The sequence below is a fragment of the Hibiscus syriacus genome, unplaced genomic scaffold (assembly GCF_006381635.1).
Source record: "Hibiscus syriacus cultivar Baekdansim isolate YM2019G1 unplaced genomic scaffold, ASM638163v2 tig00110332_pilon, whole genome shotgun sequence".
Classification (NCBI taxonomy): domain Eukaryota; kingdom Viridiplantae; phylum Streptophyta; class Magnoliopsida; order Malvales; family Malvaceae; genus Hibiscus; species Hibiscus syriacus.
Window position 1 is genome coordinate 5,260,090 of NW_024062688.1, and position 12,147 is coordinate 5,272,236.

The following is a 12,147-nucleotide window of genomic DNA, read 5'->3' on the forward strand; positions in this document are numbered from 1 at the left end:
AATTTTGTTGTTGTTTGCTAGCAATACCAACGTGCTCTCGGTCCTACAATTTGAACTCCGCATGACTTATAAAGTCAATAATATAGTGACATAATATTATTTATAAAGTGCGCCATACCTCTTCTTTCTTTGAACTCCAGAACCTGACTGTATCTTCCCATAATATAGTGACATAATATTATTCAAGGTGGGACATTGTGCAACTTTCCTTCAAGGCTGAGATTGCTCTTAAAATAGTTATTTTTTGAGAAACTCTTGTGATCTCTCCATATCTTTCCTAACACTTGCTTCAAATAATCATTAGAGACCTCTAAAGAAAATTTCTCCTATAAATCCCACAAGTGTTGAAAGTAAACATATATTACTATTGAACTACAATGAATTATTTATTACAATGAAATTATTACCTTAAAGCAATCTACAACCTGGTTTTTGCTACTATTCTGCATCTCACGCCATGACTCATAATGGATCAGTAGAAGACTTGCATTGCATACAATAATGCCTAGGTAACCTGATAGAATACATGCTTCTGTCCCAATAGGTTGATCGACATCGTTACTTGAAAATCTCATGCGGTCCCCAAGAGAAATTTGGTACAATTCCTTCATTATCGTACAACCTCTACTCTTGCGCCTCTGACCATTTTCAGCTACAAAAGAAATAATTTAGTGTAGGTTTTCAAAATCAAGTCAATAAGAAAATCAATCGCCATTTAAATAAAGAGTCGAATATTACCTTCAATTTCTACAGTTTCTTCAACTGTATTCGGAACGTCTGTAGATCCAACACCAATCGACTCTTCATTATTTGTTTCTTCCTCCTCTTGAGGAGCTCCAATAATCCACAGATCACTTAATTTTCTCCTAGGCATAATATCTGCAATAAACAAACAACAATATTAGTAACTACCGATGTCTATCAAGTCTCTAGGGGTGTTATGAAGTACAACATACCATGCAATTAAAGTGTACTTTTTCTCTTAATTAAAGTTTTAATTAGATTTTCTTGATAAAACTTCTAATGAGACAATATGTTATGTGTATTAAAGATGTGTGCACTCTTTACTTCACCAAGACTTTTAAAGAGGCAAAAGGGAAAACGAACATAACATGCAATTAAAGTTCTCCTTCATGATTACGTAAGTTATACAACAAAAAAGCACGAACTACCAGGAAAATGAGTTCGCAAACCCCTGATGTGAAGATGGCCACCTGCAAAATGAAAGAACACTTTATAGACAAAAGATATGAGTTACGATAACACCGAATACAATCAATCGACATCGATATTCAATAGTCAAACCATGCTGAAGTTTTCGTACTTGAACTAAGTTCAAGATGACAAGATTCAGTACAAGCAAATCATGATTAAAGATGAGTAATTGAACATCCAAACTACCAGAACCAAGGCAACTATACAAGTCATTTTGCTACCATACGCAATGTCATGTTTCTATATTGAATTTGAATACGAAATTCTTATCAGAACCAAAGTCCATTTATCGAACCGACTGAAACCATTCACAAGATCTGTTCTGTTTCATAATCATGATAACCTTAACCAGTCGCAATACATTTAATCATTCCATATTCATCTCGTTACTCCGTTGTTATAACGATCACACTCCTAAAGTTAATCATACCATGTTGAACATACAAGACATTGTAAAAGCTTCCTTACCATAGTCTTATTAGATAAAAACATTATCCCGCATGGTAAAAAAAACTAATGTGACTCCTTCAAAACTTATTATTCACTAACTATGTTTTAAAAGGCGCGAGGCGCTCCAAGGCGATTAGCTGTCCGAGAGCCTCAATTTTTGAGGCGCTTTGAGGCGAGGGATTCACGTACGCGAGGCGCTTCTTTTGAGTTCCACATAACCTTTCCCCCTCTCTTGAATTCCAGAAATAATTGTATTGACACCATGATCCCCGTCACCCCTACTCGGCCCTACAGACTGCCACTGGATCAAAACATCATCCGTTTCAGTTTGCAACTCACCATTCTGCCCCCCAATAGACTTCTCATTCCCAACCCACTTAACAGGCCCAGTATGGTTGGATTTCCTAGTTGAAGTAGGTGCAACACCATAGTCAACCGAGCGTGCAGAATCATCCGAGAAGTTTGTATTTCTCGATTCCAGACCCACGTGCTTCCCACTTATTTTTGTCCTATTATCACTTCCAACTGGCAGCCCACTAACTTCTAACATACTTGTTTTAACATTGAGCCCATCTTCTTGATCAGCCTTATCTTGGCCCAAGGTGACAACCCCCATGCTTAAACTCCTTTCTCACCCATCAATACAAACCCCCGACACAATCTGTTGCCCTGGAACTCCACCTAATACTGTCTCCTCAGAACATAAATGGGTAATTGTACGTGAATCGCTAAAAGCATCGCCTCGTCGCCTCTCGCCGCCTCCGACGACTGAATCGCCACCTCATGTACTCGCCTCCGCCTTGGTGGTCGGAGGCTTTCTTCTAAACGCCTCTCCTCGCCTAGCACCTCAAAGCGCGCTTTTTAAAACACTATTCACTAATAATTAAAAGCTAACAAAGAAACATATGTTTTACCTAAGCTACATCAAAAATCGACCTCCATAACAATAATCCGAAATAGCATCGAAACTAATAAGATGTGCATCCATTGAGATTGAAAACACTATACTGCTAGAAAAAGATATTTTCTAAGAGAAAGCAACCTTTCCAAACTTTCCACCAAATGAGAACAGAGGGAAACACCTGCTATAAAAACAAGAATCTAGCTGCTGCCACTTCTACAAACACAACCGTTGGAAGCTGAACTTAAGAGCTGCAAGCATTGCCTATGAGCAGAAAAATGACAACGATGCCCAAATCCAAGCAAGAAAACCAACTCCCACCCTAAGTTAATCGGCAGTAATTAAATATATCCTTATTTATAGAAACCCCATATTTCGCTAGCTTGTTTGTCTCAATATTACAACTTCTAGAGGATAAACCAATAAACCAACAATTCATTTTAAAAATTTGAGAAATTATAAGAATTCTTTTAACATAAATTATCGGGGCTTTAGAAGTGTTGACTATCATACTAATTGCAACTTCACTATCGCTCTCAACAATAAGTCTAAAACTCGCATTCCATTGAGACGATAGGGATAAAGAAACGGCATACTCAATAGCCTAGATTTCGGCTTGAATATGCAAACCATGACCAATTGACAAGGAGAAAACAAAGAAAGTAGAACCATTTTCATCTTTTAACACACCAGCAATTCCATCTGCACTTCCATTGTTTCTCATAGCCTCATCAACATTAAATTTTAGAAAACCAGATGGGGGAGTCATCAATTCGAAATAATCAGCCTCTTTACCTTATGGTTAGATATCCTTCGAGCATACAAGGGGTACCAAACCAAATCCTAAAAGGATGGAGGGGCCAGAGGAAACTTTGCCTTTGAACCACTAGGCCAACCTAGTCTTCGTCCAAAAAACCATTAAAAGTTAAAATTCATTAATGGAGACAATCAATTGATGTTTTTACTAACGAAAGGGCTCAAATGTGTGTAAAATTATATAAACATATATCACTACACAACTTTGAATACACTACACATTCCCCTAAGAATTGCCTTCATTGTACATGTCTTTTTTAATTTCCCACCATTACCCAACAAACCATAGAAGAAATCCTAAATGCCATTTAATCTCGTGAACTCTTCAATAACTTCACGTTCATCCCTAACACGCTAATCACCATATAATCCCATGTTTTAAGCAAGTTCTCTACACGTTAATCTCATGAATTCTTGTTGCTACAAGATCCCATAAAGATCATCATATGGAATTTCAACAGGATCCCAGAAAGAACAAGAAAAACCCAAAAACAACAGTTTTGACCTCGACGGCGATGGAGAAGAGAGACATACCTGTTGTTGACTGGAAACAGGCGACGACGGCGTGATGCTGCGCTTGTGATGATGGTTGCCCGAGGTGACTTCGTTCTGATAGCTACCGTTGGTTAGGAAATTTAAGAATTTTGAATGAAACAATTAGGGATTTGTAACATGATGGTTTAATGAAGGAAGTTATACGGCGTGACCGTTTTGTTATTATTTAAATAATAAAATTGGTAAAATATTATCTAAAATTTATTATTTTTACATAAAACATTATTTTTTAACATTTTTGATCATTTTTAACGTCAAATAATATTTTCGGTCATTTTTTAACGCATAATAATGTTGTCGGTTATTTTTTAGTGCCTAATAATGTTTTTGGTTATTTTTTAGCGCCTAATAATGTTTTCGGTTATTTGTTTAGCACCTAATTATGTTTCCAGTTATTTTTTACATGTTTTTTTATTTAAATAATAACAAAACCGGTAGCGCCTTTTTTAGCCGTATATTAAGATTGTCGCATGCGAGCATTCTCTGGTTTAATGGATTGCACAATTGTGGCGTTTATAATAAAAATGCCACTAAAGTACATGACTATTGCGGCGTTTGAACAAAAAACGCCACTAAAGTAAAAGTCTATAGCGGTGTTTATTCACAAATGCCACGAAAGTTTGAGTCTTTCACGGCGTTTGATTAAAAAAACGCCGCTATACAATTTTATTGCGTTGTTTGTTGAAAAAACGTCACTAAAGTACTACTCTGTTGCGGCGTTTGTTGTAAAAAAACCACTATATATGAACCCCATTGCGGCATTTTTATACAAACACCGCTAAAGTACTCTTTGTTGTGGCATTTGTTGAAACAATGCCACTATATATGAACCTTATTGCGGCGTTTTGAATTGAAACGCCGCTATATGTTTAAAGTTAGTAGCGTTTACTCTCAAAACGCCGTTGTAGAACATTTTCATTAAAATGAATTTGAGGTGTTTAGGTTAAATGGTATCTTTCTTTTTACAGGTTTTAGTTGCGATACTTTGATCCTTTCCTTGTTTTGGATAAATTCTCTAAGTTAATTCTCTTGTTTTATTCTCCCCTTCTTTCTTTGTTCTTTTAGTTTTGCTTTTGTTTAATAATTAAAAAGTGAATTTAACAATATATTATTTCAGTGTTTAAAAGAATGATAGTTATTCTTAAAAGTTTTGGGTTTAAGCACCAGAGACGACATGATATTTGAGTGTTCATTGTCAAATGGTTGAGAGTTTTTAAAACATATATTACCACTTGTAAGCATCCTAGATTGTTAAAAAAATAATTATTGTGACACTTAAGAATGAGTAACATTTTTTAGACGGTAAATAATATATATATTCCATTTTTTGTCAACTATATATTGTATCGATTGGGTTTTAGTTCAATTGATATTTCTTAGAGTTAGAGATTATAGATTTAAATACATTTTAGTGTATATACTTATATTTCTAGCCTCATCAAAAATCAAAAAATTTAATTGAACTTCGATCAATTTTATAACATTTTATTTTTATCTCGACCTGAACAAAATCCAATGTGACTACTAAAAATATGAACTTCGACAACAATATAAAAAAGGCAATATATGGTCAAATATTGCAGCTGATAGTCATGGCCATTAAAGAGAAAGGAAGATGGTGAGGGTGGCTTGGGGATGGGAATGGGGCTTGACAGTAACATGAAAGTGGGTTTCTCTGTTTTTGCCTTACAAAATGGCATTGGGTAGGTTTCCCTATGCATAGTAAATGTGATGCGAGCCACGTTTCACAGACAACCCCTCTTAAATAAATTATTGAACATACTTACAAAGTATAGATTTTTAGATTTTTTTTATCTTTTAATATTTATATACATTCCACATATGCTATTTGAATCCATATATTTGAAAGAGATTAACATTATTTTTTATCGTTGAGGTGTCTACAAATACAATTCTCAAACCTAAAATATTAAGTGAGGATAATATTTCTTTTTACTACTAAGGTCACTAATTTACAATTATTTAATGATTTTAAATCAATATAAAACAAAAGAGTTTTATGCAATTTAAATATATTCTATTTTATAATATAATATTTATATTTAATACATTTTAGTGTGTAAATTTTCTACATAAAATTTATATTTTTTTATAATTACTTTGTGGGCCCTATTATTCATTTTTATGATGGTCATTGATCATCCCAATCCTCCATTCACCAAGGTTCACAATGCTGCAAAGCAAAAGACATATATATATGAGCCTCCTCCATTTAAGCCTTGACTATCTCCCACTTTCTCTGCTCTTTTGATCATATTTTTTTGGTGTGCTCTTTCTCTCTCAGGCATATTCACAAACACATTTCCTCCTCAAAACTTTTCCCTGTAAACAACTACCATGGGAAGACCTCGACAGCGATACCGCGGCGTCCGTCAAAGACATTGGGGATCTTGGGTCTCCGAAATTCGACATCCCGTCTTGTAATTTCCCGTTTCGTATCAAGAAAACGTGTCCAATATGATTGTTATTATTATATATTTCAATGATTGAAACATTCGTTTATTTTTGCAGGAAGACTAGGATATGGCTAGGCACATTCGAAACAGCAGAGGATGCCGCAACGGCATACGACGAGGCTGCAAGGCTAATGTGCGGTCCGAAAGCTCGAACCAATTTCCCATACAATCCCAATGATCCTCAATCTTCTTTGTCGAAGCTTCTCTCGGCTACCTTAGTAGCCAAGTTACATAAATGTCACATTGCAGCACTTCAGTTGGCTAAAGCAAATGCAGCAAAAGAGCCTTATGCATCACAATGTCACCCTTTAACTCCCTGCCGTGGCATTACCGTAAACAATGCGGAAACGGATGACCGACGGCAGCCGGAGAACAAATGGGATGCGGTAGAAAGTCCGGTGGGGAGTGAACAACAATTTATTCCACTAGAAGATGATGATATAGACCAGATGATAGAGGAGTTGCTTGATTATGGGTCTATTGAACTTTGCTCTGGTAGTTCTAGTTAAAGGTCTAGTATCTGTATGCATTTCTCCAAATGTTAATGCAGCTTCCTTTTCCTTCAATTTCTCTAGTTCATGTTGTATTATTATTAGGTAGTAGGATTGGGTTCAGATGCTGCATTTTTGCAATATTAAGTAGCATAAAAATATATAGGGATGAATGTAAACGGATAACTGAGATTATGGGGTCGAAATTGATAATATTTTTTTGGGTTTAATTATGATTTAAAAATGAAACAGCGTAGAATTTGGAAAGTGAAAAAAAACTGAATAGGAATCGAAGGTTCAATTCTTCTTTTAAGATGGAGCTTTTGTTCCATTTCTTTACCTTTCTGTTCTTTGGGGGCAATGAATAAAGTACAGTACTTTGCTTGATTATGCCTCTCCGGTGTGAATGCAAGGATGTTATGCTTTCAACAAAAGATATTGAAAAAATAATTTTAGATTTATCTGATCAAATATCCTCAAATTCATAAACTTTAAAGTAATATGATTATGCCTTCAAAATATCAATATTGTGGTTTTTCTCTCTCTAAATGTTTTTTTATACGTTAAACACAAAGCATATTTAAAACACGTGAACGAAATTTTGAATATAAATGAACTTGTTACACGAACAATTTGGATTAGACATGTTTTTTTTTTAAAAATAACCCTTCTAAATTTTAACGGTGTAATCCATGTTTTTAACACGTCACACATCAAAATTATCCATGCGTCAAATATAGACAAATTTAAAATTTGATTCATGTATTTTAAATATATTTTATATCACATTCAAATTGACATTAGTGAGGACTTAATTGATTTGAGAGTGATTCTTTAGAGACTTAATTAAAACATTTTGAAAGTTGAGGAAAAATTCAACTCTAAATCATTTTTTTGTCTATGCAATTAACCCTTTAACTTTCATTTTGAATAAAATCTACACAGTGCAAGACAAACAACTAATGTTTTTGAACAGTGTTTTGTCTTTTCTTGTCTGAAAAAACAAGAAATGTGATGGGCGGGCCAATGTGAAAGAGGTTTGAGATGCATCGTCTCCCTCACTCAACATTCCCTGTATTTTCCCACTGCTTTTCTCTCTCTCTCTCTGGTTTAAAAAAAAAAAATTCTAATTGAAATCTGAAAGTTTTCTTTTTCATATCCATCCATGGCAGATCCTTTGATTTCTTTAAAAGAAACAAATTTGGACTCTTTGTAAAAAAATTATTTTGAGTTCAAATAAAATTACAAAATTTCATGATTGAGACCAATTGTTTTATATTAAAACTATTCCACTAAATTATTAATTTTTAAGGGTGTGATCGTACTCTAAATATTTTTTGGATTCATCTCTAAATTAGAGTCTCATATATTGAAACCTATTTAATTACTTGTACCCTACAAAATATTTGGAGATTGGGCTTTAGCTAGCAGCCATCATATTGAGAAATCATTGTTGATTTCATTTTACTCAACCTTAGGGAATTCATTGTATATTAATTAAAACCAAACTGTTCACACTTGGGACACATATGGCCTAACAAAATTCAAGTATAATTCCTAAAGAAGTAAAGCATTGTTCTTTTTGGGAAAAAGATCTCTTATCATTGTATAAATTTATATATTAATAATGGATTATGTGATATTATATGTTAAGAACAAATTATTCGCAATTTTAAATATTATAGCGTAGGTGTTCTCTCTAATAGGTTAAGATGTGTGCACGTTGTCAATCACTAAGAAATACCATGAATATATATTACCTTATAATTACCTCAACTATTCAAATATGATAAAAATAAACAATCAAGGTTAAAGATTGCAATAAAAATTCAGGGATTAAAATGACTATGTCAATCAAGTTAAAAGGCTAAAATGATCATTCTACCAATATGAAAATATTGAAAGAATAGATTGAAGAAGTAAACCAAAAAACTTTTTTTCATTCATCGTTCATAATACACTACATTGTATTTATATAGTAACAGAATTAGCATTAGCAGCTCAACTGAGTTTGTTAAATTTGTTAAGTCTAGTAACTAATCTTGCTGAGCTGGATAACCAATTTTGTTGAGTTGGCAGCTTCCAGAATATGCTCAACATCCTCCCTGCTGCTTCAATTCTTCAACATCCTACCTGCTGTTCCAAGCTTTCAAATGACAAAACTCCCAGCCTTTGTCGAAACTCAATAAACCTGTCTTTTGCCAGAGCCTTGGTTAGTCCATCAGCTACCTGGTGCTCAGTGGGCACATAATTGACCTTCAACTTCCCAGCTGCAACCTTTTCCCTAACGAAATGAACATCAAGTTCAACGTGTTTGGTTTTTGAATGATACACAGGATTTTCACTCATTGCAATTGCACTTGAGTTATCGCACCAAATAACAGACGAGGCTTGTACTCGAATACCTATATCTGTTAACAACGCATCCAACCAAGTTACATCCGATGTAACGTCAGCTAAGCTTCGATACTCTGCTTCAGTGGTGGATCTTGATACAGTTTTTTGTTTTCTTGAACTCCACATAATAAGATTCCCACCTAAATACACACAGCACCCGGATATTGAGCGTTGGTCATCTATACTACCTCCCCAATCAACATCTGAAAAAGCTATAAGCAGAACCAGCTCTTTACTCGGAGAGAACACCATACCATAATCAAGAGTTCCTCGGAGATATCGTAGAACCCGTTTCGCTGCTGCAAAGTGTTGTTCCCGGGGTGCATGCATGAATTGAGCCAACTTGTTTACACTAAATTCAATAATCGGCCTTGTATGACACGCATACAAGAGTGATCCCACCAGGCTTCGATACTCTTTTGCATCACTCAACTCATCACCTGAATCTTTGAAAAACTTCAGTGAAGAAATCATAGGTGTAGGAGTTGAAGTAGCTGTATCCATTTGCATCTTGGTTAGCAACTCCATGATGTATTTCTTTTGGCTAAGGAAGATAACATCACCTGTATGCTTAACTTCAATGCCAAGAAAGTAGTTCAACTGACCAAGGTCTTTGAGGAAAAACTTATTGCTTAGCAAGACAACTACCTTCTCAATCTCATCCTTCGAGCAGCCAGTGATGATTATATCATCAACATACACCAGAATGTATATCACTCGCCCTTCTTCTTGCTTAATAAAAAGTGAGTTGTCAGCTTGCGAGCTCTTAAAACCGATGCTGACCACATAATTCCTCAATTTTGCAAACCAGGTACGCGGGGCTTGGCGAAGACCATACAAAGCTTTATGTAGCTTGCAGACCAACTGTGAACCATCTGGAGCAACCTTCTCAAAGCCTTGAGGCTGCTGCATAAACACATCCTCGTGAAGCTCACCATTCAAAAACATTATTCACATCAACTTGCCTTAGCTCCCATTTGTTTGGACTGCAAGTGCTAACATGACATTAATGGTAGAGGCTTTAACCACCGGGCTGAAAGTTTCCTGAAAATCCTGTCCAGGAACTTGTGTTAATCCTTTGGCTACAAGTCTGGCCTTGTATCTCTGCACCGATCCATCAGCATTCTTCTTTACGCGAAAAATCCACTTGCACCCCACTATAGATCGCCCTTCAGGCAAATTAACAAGAGACCACGTGTTGTTCCTCTCTAGTGCTTAATACTCCTCATTAACTGCTGCCTTCCACTGAGGGGACTGTAACGCCTCATAGATTGAGCTTGTGTAACATCCTCCATGCCGGGTTAGTGATTAATTTGCAAAGTTTCAACATTTGGTGATTTAAGTAAAATGATGGAAGAGTGTAATGATCTAATTGAGTTATTTGGTGTAGGATTGAATTATAAAGAAGGGGAATTAAGAGGGTAAAAGAGTAATTGAGTAAATGAAATAATTAAATATTCCTTGGGGATTATATTAGAACCCACGTGGGCATTAGGTTTCCAGAATCCTCTCATTTCTTCTTCCTTCTTTCTTATCTTCTTCTCTTCCTTCTCCAAACGTGGAGCTTGCAAGTAAAGGTAAGAAGCTGAACCTTGGTAGTTTCTTTGATTTTTAAGATTTGAAATGAAAGTTTGGATGTTATATAAGCTAAAGGAAAGCTTATATGACATTAAAACAACAAGATAAGTGTTTTAGAGATAGATTTGGAAAATGAGTTTTTAGATGAAATTTTGATATGGATGAGTTTTTGATGTTTGAATAAGATTTTTGACTTGTCAATAAGCTAATTAAGAAGTATGAAGTAATAGAATTGAAATTAGAACAAGTTGGAATTGGAGTAAGATTCTTCAATTCTATATGGATGAGTAGTTTTCTTAGTTTTAGCGGTATTGAATGGATAATAATTAGTTTAAATAAGTGTATGAGAGCTAAGAGTATTAAAGGGAGTGAAATATGTATATTTGAGCTGAAAGGAAAGAATTTTTGAGCTCAAAATAGGATTTTCGGGCTAGGGGAATCGGTACCCATTCAAGGGGAACCGATACCCCCTCAACGAATATGAATTTCCAGAATGCTAAAGGGGAATCGATACCCCCAGGGGGGGAACCGATTCCCCCGTGAGAAAAAAAAAAGAGAAGAAAAGAAAGAAAGACTAAGCTATTAATTTCTTAAATTAGTAAGCTATTAAAGCTTAATTTCAAGACATAGACATCTGATGATCATCTTGAAAATTATGTTTATGTAGATACCGAGCCTACACGAGTTCGGGAACAATCTACAAGTAGGATCGATCGAGGAAAAGGCAAAGAAGTATAGGTGAGTGCATATGCATAGCATGATTATAGAAATATACTCCATTCTAGACTTGTGATAAGTCTAGATTTTATATCTTGGTACATGAGCATATTCGGTATTATGAGACATGACATGAGTTCATATAAAATGCATTATATAACATGAATATGTGGGAAAAGTTATGAGCTATGTGAAAAGGTAAGGAATTACATGTCTACGCGATATAGACTACGTGAAATGTAAAAGCCCATGTTATGTAGATGAGAACTATAGGTATAGTTGGCATGCCAAGGGTAGAGGGTCTATGCGGTTCTTTGGGACATATGTATATTCTTTGGAACATGTGTGAAGTCTTGAAAGACACATACTTGATCCCTAGTATATGTATATGATTCTTAAGGAATTCTATGTGGTCCTTATGGACATCATTATATGGCACTACGGTGCAATTCTACGCGGTTCTTTAGGACATATGTATATCCTTTGGAACATGTGTGAAGTCTTGAAAGACACATACTTGATCCATAGTATATGTATATGATTCTTAAGG

At 35.1% G+C, this 12,147-nt stretch overlaps 1 protein-coding gene and 1 long non-coding RNA gene across 3 annotated transcripts; one reads left to right on the forward strand and one right to left on the reverse strand.

Annotated features, from left to right (window-relative positions):
• Positions 1 to 311: 311 nt before the first annotated feature.
• On the reverse strand, positions 312 to 4,047 carry LOC120119938. Of its 2 annotated transcripts, none has more exons than XR_005515872.1 (4): positions 3,917 to 4,047; positions 1,173 to 1,214; positions 739 to 879; positions 312 to 652 (listed from the first exon to the last, which is right to left on the reverse strand). It is a non-coding gene; the product is annotated as an uncharacterized LOC120119938 (long non-coding RNA). The 2 variants fall into 2 exon arrangements; XR_005515873.1 differs by lacking the exon at positions 3,917 to 4,047 and adding an exon at positions 3,362 to 3,442.
• A 2,144-nt stretch (positions 4,048 to 6,191) lies between these two features.
• On the forward strand, positions 6,192 to 6,992 carry LOC120119666 (ethylene-responsive transcription factor ERF003-like). The gene is made up of 2 exons (XM_039139470.1): positions 6,192 to 6,378; positions 6,470 to 6,992. The coding sequence occupies exons 1-2, from the start codon at positions 6,296 to 6,298 to the stop codon at positions 6,921 to 6,923; spliced, it is 537 nt and encodes a 178-aa protein (XP_038995401.1). The 5' UTR covers positions 6,192 to 6,295; the 3' UTR covers positions 6,924 to 6,992.
• Positions 6,993 to 12,147: the final 5,155 nt, after the last annotated feature.